At 34.1% G+C, this 19,659-nt stretch overlaps 1 protein-coding gene across 1 annotated transcript in view; it reads left to right on the forward strand.

The window, feature by feature from the left end:
• LOC118190809 (cubilin-like) overlaps positions 1–19,659 on the forward strand; it is a 413,937-nt gene that overhangs the window by 206,977 nt on the left and 187,301 nt on the right. Inside the window, exon 38 of the mRNA XM_085826303.1 lies at positions 6,749–6,948. Within this exon, the coding sequence (XP_085682429.1) occupies positions 6,749–6,948 (200 nt within the window). The remainder of the gene's footprint in view (positions 1–6,748; positions 6,949–19,659) is intronic.

Consider the following 19,659-nt stretch of genomic DNA (forward strand, 5'->3'; position numbering starts at 1 on the left):
TAAAGAATGTAACGAAGAAATAATAATGAAACATCTGCACAAAATTATTATTACCAAATTACTCATTAAAATTAATTTAGAGCTCATTAAAATTAATTTATAATGTTCAACTAATATACTCGTGGTAGATGCATAACGGAAAAGTGCCTAAAATTGTACCTAGCCTCTTTCCAAGGCAGGTGACGAAGGACAGGGATACCTGGTGTCTAACAAAGGTAATCAGGTATATGTCCCACGCCCTCCGCTACCTTGAACCGGTAGCTCCCGAGGCCTGCCTCTGGAGGAAAACAAATTTCGCAAACAAATTTGTTTTATCCGTACGCTACAGGACGGTGGCTATCATCAGTCGTGACGTCAAGCTGTTGATATTTTTTCGGCTTCAAGTTTGTAATATCATGCTTACTCCATCTATTCTAACCTACATGGTGATAACACCAGATGTGCTTTACGCGCTTTGTTAAAATTATCTGAAAAAACAACAACAATGCACCTTTTTTTATACTCGTGCTCAGTTGAAAAAAGGGAAACGAAAATAGGTTACTATTTCACCAATTATTCTTGGTGAAAACTGAAAAAAACCGAGCCAAGGTAAATTTTTAGATGCATAACGGAAAAGTATCTAAAATTGCACCTACCCTCTTTCCAATACAAGTGACAGGTGACGAAGGACGGAAATATTCTCTAGTCTAACAAAGGTAAGCAGGTATATATCGTACGCCTTCCACTACCTTGAACCGGCAGCTGCCGAGTTCCATCAGCAAAACTAAGAAATTTCGCAAACAATTTTGTTTATTTATTTATGGTAAAGCCCTCGAGGGCTATATGCTTAAGGACAGGGATGACTTCGTGGACGACACTCTTAGGGAAGCTGGCTCGTATACACGTTATATTTACGTTAAGAAAACTACGAAAACACCCCATACAGCCAGCACGTTCGGGCCGGGATTCGAGCCACGGACGAATTATCAGCGTTTAGCTACTCTTAGAATTTCGACGCATTGTTAAAGCAAAATCTCGAAAATCCTATTGCTCTAAAAGACGTAATCTTTGCATTCACCGTATAAAATAAATAGGAAGTCAGAGATGACGAAATGTGTTACCTTTGATTAATGCATATAAATTTGGGCCTAAAATGTCGTCAGGGAAAAGAAACATTCTGTTATGTTTCTTCATAACACGAAGACAGCTCGTAAAATATATCTCTGAATTTTTTTAGCTAACAAAATCTGGTATTATTTTCTCAATTTAGTACGCAGATAATTAAAATTTCAAGCATGGGAATTATATTGACAATTTAATTCCTCGATTAAAATGCTTTAGCGTATTTATCAATCAATCTTTTTTGTCGACAGTTAAAATCCATTCTTTACAACGATCATTTTACGTAGTCTCTTTTACGTTAGTCCCTACGAGGTCCCTGTGGTAATGCAATTCGGGTCAGGATAATTATATACTCAGAAGAAAGAAAAAGGATTTTATAACCTACAAAAAAAACTGTTTCGTAACTTACTGCCCGCGGTAGCACTGATCTATAGAAATGAAGATCTGCGAGATATCTGGTTTAAAGGAGATTATCATTATCTTGAATAATATCTACTATCATTAATTCAGTAATTTCTTATCATGACTGTAGACTAAATAAACCAGTCTAATACTCATTCTAATTTCAGTGCAAACTTTCTGCAGTTAGACTACTGTCATGAAAGTTTACATATCTATAATGCAGGAAAATTTTCTTCCGTGCACAAATTGTAATAATAGCACTTTTTCTACTGAAATGAACCAAGGCAGATTGTTTATAACCAATTGGTTCCCACTACAGATATATGATGGCTTCGATGACACAGCTCCAAGCCTTGGGGAATTATGTGGATATCACATACCCGAACCGCTTGTCAGCACCGGAAATGTTATTTTCATCAGACTTGTCGTCGACCATCGATACGCTGCAAGCTTCCATCTCCAGTGGGCAGCTGTGACGGAATCTGGGGTCGTGGAATCACCTTCAGCAGGTAAGGGGTATTAATCATATAACATATAAGATTTCATGTCTAAAGTGTGGCAACTGTTACATTCTATCAAAATAATGATCAAATTTGTTTGTATTTGGTTGAATAATAATGAAGAAGAATGTTTCTAATAAATCTTTTAGATTATGTATATGAATATAAGTGAAGTTTTGTTGCATTAGTGCTGTCGCGGGTTCCTTTGTATTTCTTTGAATGATCGCTTCAATCAACAGGAAGAAATTAAAAGTTTGTGATAAAATTAGTTACAAACAACAATTCAAATAGCTTAAGCAGAACAATATCTCCTTACCGCGCTAGAAATATTAGCTGTTGCCAAGATAAGATAAGATATGAGCATTCCTCGTTCTTCGAAACTAAACCGCACTACGAGTTCACTTGCCCCTTATAATCAGGCACAGAGGTTCCGATGTCACACCTCGGAGAGAAAGACGTATCGCTTAAAGCGATACTGGTCGTCAATTTACTACTTGCCATTCACTCGGGCTGCCCGTCGCACTGGGACATTACCCAGCGAACCCGGGCGCTAGCCCGGGCTACTTGAGCCACACCGCTCTAGGACTCCCCAGACCACCGGGCATGCCAATGAGTGACCCTTCCGAGACCTCCAGAATAAGTAGGTTCATAACGTTTATCCTACCGTGAATGAGACTGCCTATGTACAGATCCTAGCCAGTAGCTTTGCAGAATTCTCTACGTCGACCTCTGGGGAGAGCAGTTGCCAAAATCGCTTGTACAAAATACTTAGAATTCAGCCAAACCTCATAGCTAAATAACAATTAAAAGAATTGTAATAACCTGTGAGTTTTGACAGCATCTACAAGTCGAGGCATCCAGCAAATCGCTAATACCTCTTCATCTCGTGATGTCATTCGACTCTTCACTGTTCGTTTGGTGTCAAGTGCGCTTTGGCATCGCCGAAGCTGCGAAAGTCGCAGGAATGAATCATCACGAAAAGACTGAGTCATTTTTATTACTAAATTAGAAAAATTATTCTACTAAAATGCTCTTGTTGAGTTTCGCGAGGAAGGAAACTGATCTAATCCAATTAAGATCTTCTCGGTAAGAGTGGTCACAAACGACAGCAACTCCGAGAAGTCGTATTTATGCTACTTTTTATGATTTTTATTGCTTGGTTGTCTTGGGTAACCGGTTAGTTTACTTTGAAAAAATTAGAGTGCTCAATGCAGGCGTGACGCCTGAATAATGGTGCATGGAATAATGGAACAGTACCTCGGGTCTATTTTTTTCAGTTTTCGGTATAAATAAAATATAAGCTTCTAGAAAATTCAAGAAAGATGTGTCGATTGAAGATCGTATCTCGTGTTTCACTTAAGCTATTTTTACATTTTGCACTTTGACATTCTTAGATCAACAAAATCAGCAATTACAAATTAGAATCAAACACACGTTCAAAAAAGGCTTAAAATACGAAACAAATAAAGAAGTAATACATGTGACAGGTGAGAGCGAGACAGCAATATAGTATAGTACTAAAATAAAAAGAATTCGAATATATACAGATTTATAAGTGCAAAATATAGATGCAACAATGCCTCCTTCTCAAAAACGGCGCATTCGGATACCCACCACTACGCTGTTTAGTTTCTTGATCACTCAGAAGGGTCCCTCCCGAGCATATTTCACTAGTGCACATCAGCAAAGCCACTGAGGGAGAGGTTTCGAAAATGGGCCAATGAGCTTCTATTTCTCTTGTGACGCTAAATCTTCGTGCATGTAAGCGTATGTTGTTTATCTTTTAATTCGCATTTGTTTCGCAGTTAGGAATGTGTGGTGTAATAATAGAAAATCTCGTAGTGCTTTCGTTTTATGAGTTTAATGAATCGCTAACATTTCACTTTTGCGATTTTTTATCATGCATTAATATTTGGATTGATGTTCGCGGCATAATATCGCTTTTTACATCGAGAAAATGACTTAAGCTTCAGTTAGCCTCGAATATTATGCATTTACTAACAACACCTGTGGATAAAAAGAATTCAAGTGTATAGTTTTTTTTTTTTTTTTTTTTTTTTTTTTTTTTTTTTTTTTTTTAATTGAGCCGAGAAGGACCGAAAGTGTTACAATGAATCTAGTGTTTTCTTATTTCAGTGCTTGCATTCTTTTGATTTTGAAAGTGTAAAATTCAGAATGCATATTATGATCTGATTATATCCGTTGTTAACGTTAAAAGTTATATGTGAATAAATTGAATATATTCGTTGTGAATAAGATAAATTTATTCTGTTTGATGAATATTTCTTGTGTAGACAGACATTTAAGAGTGAGCAGTTATTAAATGTGAAATTTAATACACTAAATATATACGAATGCAAATTAGTAAAGTTTACTTTGAATAAAATTCTGCATTGCCTATTATTATGGAACGTCTCTTTCATATAGACTGAAAAAAAAAGATGCTGACTTCTATTTACATATATAATTGGTGTAAATATTTTTCTCATATGCATAGTTTTATGTAAAGATAGCGTTTGGGCTCAGATGTTAATCACATATTTCTTTCTTCATCTTATTTACCACTTATTAAGTAATATTTCACATGGATAATTTTGCGGAGTATCCAAAATGTGTTTGTGTTTATTTCAAATTCTTTCAACCAGATAGTGAAATCTTCACAATATTTTATCTTTGGAATGGAAATTTTCAGAAGAAATCGACGATTCTTTAATTATTTTCTACACAAAATTGCGTGGCTGAATATTTTCAGCCATCTTGCTTAAATCTTAAAACACGCGAAAGGTCATGTGACATGAGAGAAATATTACTAAATGCCCATTGGTCCATTCTAGAAGCCATTCCCTCGGTGGTTACACAAATGTGCACTTGTGAAATATGCCTCCCGAGATATCTTCTGGGAGATTCCTCGATATCTTGGGGTTCCACAATCAGACTTGATCTCCTTTGTTGAAATCCCTCTTCGTGAACTTGGCATCTTATCTCCTATTCAGTCTCTCGGTGGCTGAGCCACCTGAGGAAGCTTATGAATGTCTTATAAACGTGCGCGCAGATGTCTCAGGTACTGCTCAGGCAAAAAAGGCGTGTCTAGCAGTCCTCCGAAGAGGTCCTACAGCAGACGAAGATCCTGTCCAAAAAATCATTTCCTGCGGAGAAACCCCAGTGCCCTTATGAACAGCATTCCTTCACGACAGCAGAAATAATAGCAGTTTTTTTCCAGTCCTACAGGCTTCACGGTACTGAGAGAGAGGACCTAATAATGTGCTATTAAATATCCCTAATATGCTGTCCGACAGTGGAGTGGCTTGAATCTTTTCCATACCGAAAACGCTACATAATCTTTTAAATACGGTAAAGATAAAATATAATATTAATATAATATTTAAATATACTCCCAGAGAAGCGGCGAGATGGCAGACCTTAGTTTCGGAAGCTCATCCATTTTCGCCCGTCATTGTACGGAGCTGAGCCTTATACACATCTTTCCATCATAGTTAGAGAAGGTCGAGAAGACATAGGCAGGAATTATTTCCAACTGTCATTGTCGATTTCTTCAAGCTGTCAACTTCCGTAGCCGGAGCAGAAGCTCTGTCATCGATTTGTTGTTCAACAGCAGAAACATTTTCTTTGATTTTTTTTTAGACAACAGAGACTGTTTTTTCGATTTCTTGAACTTTATTTTTCACTGTTTCTGCTTTCCATAGCCTCGAATTCGTTTTCCAATTACGGCAGTAATTTTGTTTTCCGTTTCCTCTTGACCGGCTTCAGTCTTTTGGCCGGCTTGCACCTCTTCTTTAAAAGACTTGATGGCCTTTTCCATTTTTTCTTGGGGATGCAGCAAAGGCTTTCACCAGCTGTCTTAGTTGTTCAACCATCGCTTTTCTCACCAGCACTCAGTATCACTTTTCACACCAAATATTATTACGTGCATACGGGTTCATAATGGATTGAATGCACACAGTGCAGTTAAGAGCTTGATTAAACTTATTTTCCCAAAGCACTTAGCAATTATTTCACTTTTCACGCAAAAGTACTTGTGCAGCCCTTCTCAGAATGACAGAGTACAATTCACTAAAAACGTGGAACATAATGGAAAGGCAACACTGTACGAAAAAAAAAACCATTTTTATTTACAGCGCACGAGACTGTGTATCGGAAATTCTAAGGATATGCTCTTTTAAATATTTTGTGATATTGCTGCTGAATTGAATTTTATGGTTTTTATGGTTTAAGTGCGAAGAACATGATATTTAATAAATAAAGGTAACACACAAAACGTTAATAAAACGCTCCATTGCGCGTAACGTCAAACTTGAAACTTTTATGACTTTATTTTTTTTTTAATATTTTTATTTTTTAATGGTAAAATTTTTCTTCGTTTAATTTCGTAAGAATTTTGAATTTTTATTAGTTTTATTGCTAAGTAATTTGCAATATATATGCCTAATACATAACAATAATATTTATATGCATCAAATTGTTTCGATGCATCCGATAGTTATAAACTAGTATTATTAGTAATAACACAAAAATAGGCATATATTAACATCAATTAGAAAGCAAGTTTATAGTGATAGTTATATGAAAAACCACTTTTATTTATATAGCTGTCTTGTTTATATATTTTTGCATTGCGACTAAGAAAATGTATTTCACAAGAGATAATTAATTATCTAACTTTCTTGGCTCAAGTGAAAAATTTAACAGTTTTTGATTTAGCTGAATCGCCTTTATTTCTCACCCAGAAGATAGTTGTTGGACGGAACTCAGACTCAATGCAAGTACACCGATAGTTGTTCAGTCTCCCAATTATCCAGGGAATTATCCGGATAATACTAACTGCACTTACATCATCAGGACGTCCTATTCCCAGCATGTGGAACTGAACATCACAGATTTTCAACTTGAGGACTGGTTTACAGAGTGCAGCACTGATCGACTAGAGGTATATTACGGTAAGACAATTTAAGTATTACTATAAAAGTCTATAATATAGTAAATTTAGTTTTCTTTCTGATGTTGATTAAAACCTTAACTATCGATATGCAATTTGAAGCAGGAAACCTAAATACCTCATGTTACTCCTTTTAATTGGCGACTGTGGATTGGAGAATCCACTCGCCAAATCCTGATGTTAACTAATTACTGTTTACCACTTTTTAGTTCAGGCGCCACGAAAGTTTTTTGAAGCAGGAGACGTGAAAAATGTGTAGTGCCCTCTAGGGGCTCGAACCTGAACCTCTCAGATACGCGTCAATTATGGGTATCTGAGGCATACGGAAATGAGGGACAAAATACCTTACATATTAAATTTCATAAATTTCCAAATTTAAGTATTGAACGACTGTGTTGTATCAAAGCAAGTAAATGCATTCTAAACATGAAGTAAATGTATTCTAAACATGAACTTCAATCACTAGGGCATGCGAAAATGAGGGACAAAATACCTCACACATTAAATTTCATAAATTTCCAAATTTAAGCATTTAACGACCGTGTTGTATCAAAGCAAGTAAATGCATTCTAAACATGAACTTCAATCACTAGGGCATGCGGAAATGAGGGACAAAATAACTTACATACAGTGGCGGCTCGTAATAAGCACTGTGGAACTGCAGCACCCGCTATTTCCACTTACTATTATTTTTAATATTTAATATAATGTGGCCTTTAGTCTTTAATTCTTTCTTTATACTTTTACAATACATAATCCTTAAGCTTCACGTCAGTAGCCATTCCCCACTTTGTGAAAAATGTACTAAAGTCTTTGTTTGGAACTGCGCACTTCACAGTTCCAGCGACGTGGTGTTTGGCCGTTCTGCGCATGCGCGCACAGAAAGCAGCACACGAGCCGGGTATAGAGAAGAGCACTGTCGCTCTTGCAGTGCCGAAATTCTGGTATGTTGTTGGAAACGTTATTTCTTTTTACTCCGCGCGAGTGGAATTCCTCCACAAGGTGGAACTTCACCATACGGACCATAAACAGAGCACATGAGAATTTGCAACCTTTAGAATATTGCCTTGCTGAAATTCAGTCAACATCAAAAGCAGATCAAAGTATTTCAAAAGCAACAGGAATTTTAAAATATCTAAATGATGATAATTTCAAGTTTTGGTTAGAGATCTTTTATCAGATGCCTCATGTTGAAATAATATACGACTAAATGCAATTCAGAGAAATTAGTGTGTTTAAAGTTAACGAATATATAACAAATTTCAAAACTGCTATTTTAGAATTAAGAAACTCAAAGTACTGTGAGAATTTTTCAAAGACACTGATGGCAGAAGCTAAGGAAATATCTGGCTTTATACTATGTATTGATATAATGCACAGATGTTCTTCCGCTAAACACTTGGCAGCTGCTAATTTGGTTAACAAGAAATGCTTAGTTTTAGGAATGAACATTCTACAGAAGAAATAGTACTGACCGCTGAAGCATATTCAGTGATTGACAAAGAAAAGCTTGAAACTGAACTAAAAGTATTCTATTGTAGGTGTGTAATCCATGAATACTGAAAATTAATTGAGCTACTGAAATTTATCTTCGAAAATAATCTAGATGATGTTCTTAGTGAAATTACGAAACTGATAAAAATTCTCCTGAGAGTTCCCATGACTACATCAGAGGCAGAACGCTGCTTTTCAACATTGAAAAGAATGAAAACTTTTCTAAGAAGCACTAGGAATTCGGAAAGACTAAATGTGCTTGCATTGCTTTCAATAAAGAAAAATTTCCTAAGTTGTCATCCAGAGGTCAAGGAGAAAATTATTGATCTTTTCGCGAAAATTAAAACAAGAAGAATGGATTTCATTTTTAAATGAATAGACAAAGAATGAACTGTAACAATTTTGGTTAAAGTAATTAAGAAATGTTTCATTTTTTTTCTTGTAAGATTTCATGAAGTTTCAAAATAATTTTTCTTTTTACACATGTTTGTTCCTTTTACACAATTTTAAAACAAAACCCCCGCTAACATCACCCCTACTAATTTTAGCCACGAGCCGCCACTGCGTTACACATTAAATTTCACAAATTTCCAAATTTAAGTATTCAACGACCGTGTTGTATCCAAGCAAGTAAATGTATTATAAACATGAACTTCAATCATGAGAGCATGCGAAAATGAAGGACAAAATACCTTACAAATTAAATTTCATATATTTACAAATTTAAGTATTTTAATGACCGAGTTGTATCAAAGTAAGTAACTGTCTTCTAAACATACGGATAGAACATGAAATAAAAAAAAAACCTACTTAATATGCTTGACATAAGTTATTGTCAAGTCTGATCTCGGCATATTGCTTCAGCAAGTGTTGTCCTTTGGGATGTCGGCCCATTTGGAAGGCCTCCGATAAGAGACTTTACTCATGCTATGGTCTGTTTACGCAGCTGAATCTAAGTCTCCTCTCCTAGAGTGTAGTCGAAGTTTCGTTAATTGGCCTTATAATTAAGCTCAATTATTAATAATTAAGTATTATTAATAATATTTCCCTTTAGCCGACATTACCCTTTAACGGCCATTCCATGTTAACGGATAATACCTCAATATCCGAACTCCCAAAAGTTGGAGAAAAATGCAGTCTCTTTTCAAATAAATTTGTCCTTAACGATGGAGAAAAGTTCATTATTTTTTCCCGTGAGTGCTCGCTAACTGAGTGTTCGATTGCATCCTTTTCCAGCATTTATTAAGGCATCACCTATAGCATTATTTACGCAAGTTAATACAAACTTGATCAGCATTTACTGCCGCCCAGACGGCACAAGTGAATCTAACTGCAGTCAAGAATTGCTCGGATTTAAATCTCGGAGAAGGCATGAATGTATGGTGTAAATGTATCGTTTCTTTGCGGCATGGGGACACTAAATATACGGCGAGCCCAAAGTCTTGTTTGCCACTCTAAGTGAGCATGTGGTTTCATTTTGAGGGCATTGGAGAACTCTAATTATATGGCGACCGTGTGGTTTGGTGGCAGGAAAGAGGTGTGGGAGACCCTTGGACCAATCCCCCCGGGGTGCTGTTCCTCAAAATTGAAGCGGAAGTAGAAGTCTAACCTCTTTGAGACTCTGGCAACCATTCTTTGACGAAATATGGACTCGACAACAAACACCAATATTTATTTTCTTGCAAATCTTTCGATTTCCAATGTAACCTTAAAAATACGTTTTCTTGCACATTAAAAGATATTTTAGATTAAGGCAACCTTTCTAACTTTTGCGGCGCCTGCCTATCTGATGAAACCGATGAAAAATAATGATCAGGAGACTAAGATTAATGCCACGGGCTTATTTGCCATTTGATAGACTATGAACCCTGAGGAGACAAAAGGCCTTTAGTACTACGCGCCAGTTTGAACTAACGATCTGTCGAACAGTTTTGATTGCAATTTTGACTTGAAGTACTTCGTTTTTTGTAATCCTTCAAAGATCATCAGTCATCAAATAGGTACGAAAGTCATAGAAATGATTGATAAGGCTTTTTTTCAAACCATTTCAAGTTTTGACCAATAGGATTGGACAATTGGCCACAAATGCTTATCTTTCTTTTCTAACACCTAATTAAAGAAGACACCTTTGATAGCAATAGATTTTATGCATTCTTCACGTAATTTTAACCCGCACTCTCAAATTTGTGCTTTGGAATGACATGGACTTTTGTAACTCACCTTGTTGACGTGTAAGGTTTTTCTAAGTTTTAACAGTTAATGTTTAGTTAAAGACACTTTCTTGTCCTTTCTTAATTTTAACTTACAATTTCCTGTTAGAACGTGTTTTCAGAATCGGCCGTATTTCAGGCCCTTAATAGCTTCGCCATTTAGTTTGCATTAAGGGGCCAACTCTTGTAGACTCTTTATAGCTTCGGCTATATCTTTTTAGTGAACTTTAGTTAAGCTTTATTTCCTAGTAATCAAGCCCAAGTGGGGCTTTGTTGTAAACTCCGAGAAGGAGTCAACTGTTAAATTTATTTTGAATGATAAAGGGTAATTAACTCTTCTTACTTTTACGTTTCTGAACTAAGCGATTATTAGCTTACCAGTTCTTAAGGTTCCACACATTCAACTGTAAATTCTAGGTTGGAACATTACAGACTACTTCACTAACTTTGTGTGCCAAAATGTCCCCGCCCTCCATGACCTGTCTACTGAATGTACGCTTGCAATGCACTACGTTTTCATTGTGCCACTTATTTATTTTAATACATATTTACTAAACTTATGAATTCTTGCATCCTCTGTTTCCGAATCTGCTGCTATAGTACAGCTAATTTGCCCTTGCATGGCCATGTATCTCGCCTAAATTATTAAATTCTTTAATAATCGCAGGCTAGTGGAGGACGAGGAGCTTCTTACCTCTGGTAGACATCAGGTGCCCCCGTCCTCCATCGCCTGTCACCTGTCATCTGCCAGAATTTACCATTCACGTATAAGGTATTTCTCCCACTTTCCTAGCGTGCCTTCGTGGTGTAGTGGTTCTGCACGCTGGGCCGGTATATTCCAGAGGTCCATGGTTCGATTCCCGGCGAAGGTGGTTTCTATATTTCATCTTTCCTGCTTCCAAAAATATACCTAATGTCTCTACAGTGGCGCCCGAACTAAAAGGGTGTTGGATGATCCTCACCCAGGATTTGGCGATTGGGTAAAAACCCCAGTCGCCCTTTAAAAGGGGGAGCATTTAAAGTAATTCTCCCGCTTTTTTGGCATGCCTTCGTGGTGTGGTGGTCTGTACGCTCAGTGCGTAACTTTCCTGCTTCCAAAAAAATCCTAATTGTTCTACAGATGTATAAATTTAATGAAATAAAAAACTGCATTTCAAGTCTCAAGTGTTAAAATGTGAAATGGGTGTTCAAAGTTGAACCTTTCAGTAAACTATAATTTTTTTTTTATTTTTATTGATTCTATTGTAATTATCTGGTCTTCATTTTGTCACAGGCACGATAATAAAAATATCAAAATTTTAATATCAATGAAATTTACTTTTCCAGCACTGAACCCCAATGTAGATTCCTGGCACCTGAACGCGAGTCTTTGTGGTAGAGGTGTGTCTCCGTACATCGTCAGTCCAACAAATTTGATGAAGCTGCAGTTCATTACAGACAGTCATACTAATTTCAGAGGTTTCAGCGCAACCGCCATATCAAGTAATACCTTACAATTTTCAATTTAAATTTATTTATTGTATTTTTACGCGTTAAAATATTTCTTCGTTTCTGTAATAAATGTTCTCGTTTGGATTACGTCAGTTGAAAACTGTTTAAAGAGTCAACTTCCAGTAAGAATTCATTAACAGCAAAAACGAAAAATCCGTATATTCTAAGCCTCCTTTTCCCAGTCGAACATTTGACAAAAATTTGCTTCTTAATGTAATAAAAAGCAAGTGCATACATGCTGTAAAAGTGTGACATATATTAAATACCATAATATAGTACATAGTTAGGAATCAGTAAACAGTCTCTCTAATGACAACTCGGTGCTACTTTGGTAGACGGTTGCACGGATTTTGGCGATTTTTTGGTGATTTTTGTTTTTGGCGAGCGATACGACTTATGGTAAACCCATTGCTGGACAAGTTATTTATGGTAACCGATACTTTGTTGTCATTTTATTTAAAAAATAATGCCTTTTATTATGCATATATTCCGTGTTTTAAATATTATGACTTCTAAATAATAAGAATGAATTTAATTTTGCATTTTTATTTGAAATAAAAATTTGTTTATGATATTTTAAGGAATTTTATGTTGTGATTGATGTAATGAATGACGTCACATTATTTTAAAAGTAATTGATTTTAATATCTATAAATTTAATCTAATGTTTTAAACATTTATGGCTGTTAAATATTAAAATATAATTTAATTTTGCATTTTTAAATATGATTTTATTATGAATGATTATTTAAATAATTTTAATTCTATGCGTGATGTAATCAGCTCCCTGATTGATTACTGAATATTTGTGCATTACCGCGCCATTTTAAAATTTTATTGTTCATCTCTTCGAATTCCTCAGATTTCAAATGGAATGGATATGTCCGTTTCGAAGATGAATGTTGTTATTGGTAATTACCAAGAATTATTGGTATCGGAATAAAAAAGGAGACCTTATTTTGGCCAACCTGGCTTTCTTAATCAAAGATTTATTCATAAATTGTTAATAGAGTCAGAGGAAATTTATTTTAAATTTTTGGAGAAAACCTCGCTAATTGCTTCTTCAATGAAGTGCGAGAGATGTGGATCACAGATGAAGATCGTTTTTTTTTTCTGCTACTTATCAATATACGACAGGTAAAATACTTTAAAAAATGTAAATACATATTTTTCTTTTACTTTATAATTGTATACTTCAATTTTTATTAAAAAATTAATACACTGTTTAAAAAAATTCTGAGATATTTATTGCCACACATGTTTTAATGTTAAATAATTATATCCTATAAAACTTATTTTAAAGGATTTGGATTTAAGTAATTGAAAAATTTTAATTCTTTTAAACGTTGGTAGGATGTTTTTAATTCAATATTCAATTTAAATAATATTTTATTCCAATTAAATGTTGGCGCAATGATTTTATAGCGGTGTTTTTAATTCTATTATATGAAAGTAATAATTTAACCTTACTTTAGCATTTTATACTCTTAGTAAATGTATTTATTTACATTTGCCAGCCATCTCAAAAAACAACGTTTTCAACAAAAAATTAATCCATTATTTTTAATGATATTTATTTTTTAAAGTTTCGAATACTTTACTATGCATGAAATACGTAAAAACAGCATTTTTCAAGATGGCTGACGACAGTAAAAACAGCGCCAACAATTACGCAAACGTAAATCGCCAAAAATCCGTGCAACCGTCTACCAAAGTAGCACCGACAACTCAAATGGTATGTTTTAAGCTGGCTATTTTAAACAACAGTTCTTAATAGCTGGAGGGAAACGCTATATACTACCGCTAATTTTCCTGCGAATTATTGTAATTTATTTTCTCTTCCACGGAGAAGATAATAACTATAAGTTAATAGTTTTTAAGTGGTTATTTTTAAGTTTCTAAGTTTAATTTTTAAACATGCTTTACAGTCTATTCTCGTTTCCCACCTACTTTTCCCTGCCAGGATATATTTTAGTATCGAGTTACATGAAAATGAGATGGAAAGAGTATTTAAAGGAAGGTTTCGCTTTCTTCAGGAACAGATCTCAGGAGTCCTTAGTGGCGCGTTTTTACCGCCAGGGCTGCTTCGTTGTTCAGAACCAACTATGCTCGACCGTACTAAACATGCTTGCTGATATCCGCCAGTTAATTAGTTAAGGGCAAACTACGTTAGCTAATTCTGTACGGCTCCGGCTAAGTTCAGTTTAGTTTAACATTAGATTAGTTTCTCATCTTCTTATCTTGACTTAAAAGCCAGGTGAAGGCTTTTCTGTAAACCAGAGAAAAGGGCCACCTGTATTCTTAGTTTGATATAACAAAGAGTGAGTTTAACCCTTCTTTACGACTTTGTCGCTTACACACTTCAACTCAATTGCTGCGTACTTCGACTAGCTTTCTACGAAGTCCAGTTTCTTCAGTAGTTAGAAACATTACACGTTCTGCTATCTTCCAAAGCAATATAAGTTCAGTATACTGAAAAACTGAAACTAAAATAAACTACTAATTTAATGCATTGTATATAAAGTTGCTAGCTACGACCAAAGCAAAATTTATGAGTTCTATGAACACCTGAAAAGAAAGTGCATAAAAACATTTCATTATGAATGGAGTGAGTTCATTCTTTCCAAGCAACAACCAATTCGTAAATACTTTTTGGTTGCCAAATCAGGAAACAAAATCTTTGAACACTTCAGATTAATAAGTATGATATCATGATTTAAATTTTTTGTAATATAACAACTTTTTCGCTGTATCAATAAAAGAATTAACGTAGTAATAACAGACTGTGTCAATTATCTAAACCTGAAACAAAAAAAAAGTTTCCAACAGCAGCTATTTATTTAAAACGCTGACATTAATGAAACCTTTTTCGACAGGCAGTGATGTCACGTGAAATTACGTGCGTTCTTCAACGTTAGAACATGCCCTTATGTGTAATGTATTTAATGTTTGGCAATGCTTTTTTTTTTTTTTTTTTTTTGCATATATTGTAAACTTCCAAATTTTTCATTAACAAACTGTGCGATTTTAAAGCGACCGGTGGCAACTCTTTTCGAAATAAAGCAGATTTTTATTTCCAACGTGTGAGACTGTTGCCACTCTGAAAAATGAGGGCAAGAGTTATCATTTTCAGAGCTAAAGATGAGAATGATCGAAATGGCTTTCCACGAATTTTTGAAATCCGGAATAATATATTAAATGTTTGGCAATGCTAGTTTCTTTTCATATTTTGTAAAACTTGCAAATTATTATTAACATAGTGTACGATTTTAAAGCGAGCAGTGGCAACACTTTTCGAAATGAAGCAGATTTTAGTCTCCATTGTGCGAATCTGTTGCCAATAGGAAAAATGAAAGCGAAAATTAGCGTTTTTAGAGTTTTTAATTAAATATTTCGGCTGATTAAAGTCGTACGAAGATGATTAATTGTCGAAAGGGCTTCCTTACAAATTTTAGCAATTGGAAGGGAGGGATACCTGTCTTGAAACTGAACTCCTTGCCATTCTGGAGAAGATAGTGCCACAAACAAACAAACAGACAGACAGAAGGGCAAAGATTTTAATTGTATAGTACGTTGTACATCACCTGTTTTTACAAGACAGCACTTATCCTTTTAATACTGCCATTATCAATGAATTTCTCTTTTTGTATATAGTGGCCCATAAATAAATCTGTAAAACAACAAATATTTTCCCTTTTTTTTTTTTTTTTTTTTTTTTTTTTAATTTTTCTTTTAATTTGTTAAGTAGATTTTTCTAATGTTATGTTCCGCTGTCTACTTCTATATATTTTAATACTTCTTTTCCGTCTAGACTAAATGTTAGCTTTTTTTTTTTTTTTTTTTTTTTTTTTTTTTTTTTCCCTCGGAGAGTGCTTTTTTTTTTTTTTTTCCAATATGTGTTCTTTAATTTCATATGATAGAAACATTCTTTTTTCTATATGCGTGCTCTCTCTAACTTTTTACTTTTCTCTTTATTTCAAATGTGGACTTTCATTGTTCATTTGCCTTCTTTATGTTGCTTTCATTTCATAGATGACAGCACTGAATTTTTGCATTTTTTTAATTTCTGTCTTACATTTTATTTTCGATTTTACACCAGATATATATTTATTCTTAAGTGATAACCCCAAATGTGGTTTACGCATTTTGTTAAAATTATTTGAAAATGTGAACGATGATATTTTTTCACTCGTGTACAATTAAAAAGAGAAAAAGAAAAAAGGTTGCTACAAAAGAGCTCGCGAAATGAATTGTTCTGAAATGCACCAAGATAAATTTTTAAATTTCTCCATAAATTTCTCACCAAAAATTACAAAATTTAATATGTGGGCATAATTTGAATCGTAGAATCGAAAAATGGAAAAAGTGGTATGTTATTTCAGAAAAAGTCTAAGTTTATGTCAAAGTACCTATATTAGAACAATGTTATAGAGAAATCTAATATATATCCTAAGTCGCGCTTTCAAGACATGGAAGATGCAAGTTAAATTTCGACAATTTCCAGTAAAACAACAGGAGATATAGAGCTCTCCCTTTTTTTAGTCCAAAGCGGCTTTGTCCCTGAGGGACTAATGTTTTCGTTTTGGCATTTTGCGTCGAAATCTTTAAAAGGCTGCATCACTTTTCAAACTGTTGCCGCTGATATTATCGCCTGGTATTATATTTGAAAAAATTAAGTAATGAAGAATCTACATAAATGTATGTATATTTCTCGCATTGTGATAAAAACAACGGTACCTAGAACCATCCAATTTTGAATGACGTAATCCTACTGCGAATATGGGTATCTGGAAGCCCTAATTTAAAATTTGGAATTTCTTTTATTATCGATTTCCTATATTGTAAAACTTTAACGAATTTCGGATTAACAAACTCAAGGATTTCAAAGCGAGGAATGGCAAAGTTGTACAGAAAAAATATTTTTATCTCCAGAGCATGAGACTGTGTATCGGAAATTCTAAAAATATGCCGAGTTTAAAACTATTTTGCGATATTGCTTTTGAACTGAATGTTATGGTTTAAGTGCGAAGAATATGATATTTATAAAATATAGGCAACAGACAAAATGTTAAAAAAACGCCCCTTTGAACGTAATTTAAAATCTGAAACCTTTCAGATTTTTATGTTTTTTAGTCCATAGGGGGTTTGTCCCTGAAGGACTACTGTTTTCGTTTTGCGATTTTGCGTCGATTCACTACAAACGGCAAAGCACTTTTCAAACTGTTGCTACAAAGTATTATCGCCCTGTGTTATATTTAAAGAAATTAAATAATGAAAAATCTGCATAAATGTATGTGTATTTCTCGCATTGTTATTGAACAACGGTACATAGAGTCATCGAATTTTGAATGGCGTAATCGTCCTACGAATATGGGCATGTGGAAGACTAAATTTAAAATTTGGAATTTGTTTTATTGTGGACTTCATATTTTGTAAAACTCTAACGAAGTTTTGAGTAACAAACTCAACGATTTCAAAGCGAGCAATGGGAACGTTGTAAAGAAAAAACATTTTTATCTCCAACGCGTGAGTCTCTGTATCGGAAATTCTAAAGATATGCTCATTTTAAAACTATTTTGCGATATTGCTGTTGAACTGAATTTTCTCGTTTAAGGGGGCTCATACACCTTAAAACCCGTAAGATGCTCGAATAGGTGACTGTTGCAAGAATTGGGATAACTTATTTATTTTAAAAGCAATTACTACCAACTTTTTACAGCTGACTACATAATATAGCTGCTTTCTGAAATAGGAATCAGAAAGTTTGTATTGCCACAAACATTTTTATAATTTAATCCGCTTTGTGACAACATTTTTCGTCATGTTTCCAACTTGCGCGCACAGTTTAAAACATTCTGTTTCATAATTTAATTCCATATTTAATATATAGCTTTTATAACATTTGGAAACTACTGTGAACCTAAAAATTGCATGTTAAATTTTTATTTTATTTTGAGTTGAGTTTATAAAATGTATTTTATTAACAAGATTTGTGATGTTTTTATCCATAAAATTTTTCAGTATTAAAATATTCACCAAATTCTTGGTTCAGTTAGAAAATAGTGCCCATATGAAGAATTCCATCCAATTTCAAGTATGTACCATTAACCATTTTTAAAATATCATGCGCGCAAGGTGGAAACATGGCGAAATATTTTGTCACAAAGCGGATTAAATTACAAAAATATTTGTGGCAACACAAACTTTCTGGTTACTAGTTTCCAAAGCAGCTATATTGTGTAGTCAGCTGTAAAACGTTGGAAGTAATTGCTTTTAAAATAAGTAAAATATCCCAATTCTTGCAACAGTCACATTTTCGAAGATCATGAGGGGTTTAAGGTGTATGTGTCCCCTTAAGTGCGAAGAACGTGATATTTAAAAAATAAAGGTAACACACAAAATGTTAAAAAAAAAAAAAACGCGCCTTTGTACGTAATTTAAAATCTGAAACCTTTCAGTTTTTGTGTGTGTGTGTGTGTGCAAGGTGTACACTAATTCAATTTTTAGAAGTTGTGGGCATTTCTGAAATATTTTGAAAACCTTAAAAGAGTATAACACTATCCTTTCTTAATACAGTGACATCATTTTTATAAAAGCTATTAAATTTTACTCTGCTTCCTAAGCTTCATGAATTCTCCGTTTTCTGTTTTACTTATCCAGATTCAATTGAACATTGTAACAGAACTAACTGATGAAGACATGTTGTAAAATAAAGTAACAATAATGTTGAAAAAAATTTTTTGTTTCCAAACACTTTTTTAAAATTTAGATTGTAAAAGTAATATGCAAATATTGTTTATTTTTTAATGCTATATATTTGTTTTTAAGAATGCGGAGGTCGATTGACAGATTCACACGGAGTGATAATGAGTGAATATATTAATCATCACATTCCCGATATTAATTATGGGTTTCCAACTGTGATCTGTGAATGGTACATACAAGTGAAACCAGGAAGAACAATCCAACTGTCTTTTAGCCGATTCCACATATTTTCAGATCACACCTGTGGCACTAATTACATATTGGTAAGTTAAATAAATTGATAATCCTTACAATACTTCTTTTTTTTTTCAGCTAGTATGACGTATGTTACATTAAGGGTTATGTATTATAACTTACCTGTAATTTACATGTAACTTAACATGGTGTAGCTTACATAATGTAACTGAATATGATATAACGTACATGTAAATAAATCGATAATCTTTCCAATACTTTTTTCAGCTAGTTTAATGTGTGTTACATTAAGAGTTATGTTATGAAACTTACGTGATATAATTTAGCACGATGTTACTTACATGCAACCTAACATGATGTAACTTACATGCAATTTAACATGATGTAACTTAACACGGCGCAACTTACATGATGTAACTTAACAAGGCGCAACTTACATGATGTAACTTAATGTAAATAAATCGATAACCCTTACAATATTTCTTTTTTTCAGGTAGAGTAATGTATGTTGAGGCCCAATGGCGCACTGACTAGCGCATCCTGCAGC

This window comes from Stegodyphus dumicola, chromosome 11, assembly GCF_044657685.1.
Source record: "Stegodyphus dumicola isolate Sdum_Otavi_A_Nest chromosome 11, ASM4465768v1".
Taxonomy (NCBI): domain Eukaryota; kingdom Metazoa; phylum Arthropoda; class Arachnida; order Araneae; family Eresidae; genus Stegodyphus; species Stegodyphus dumicola.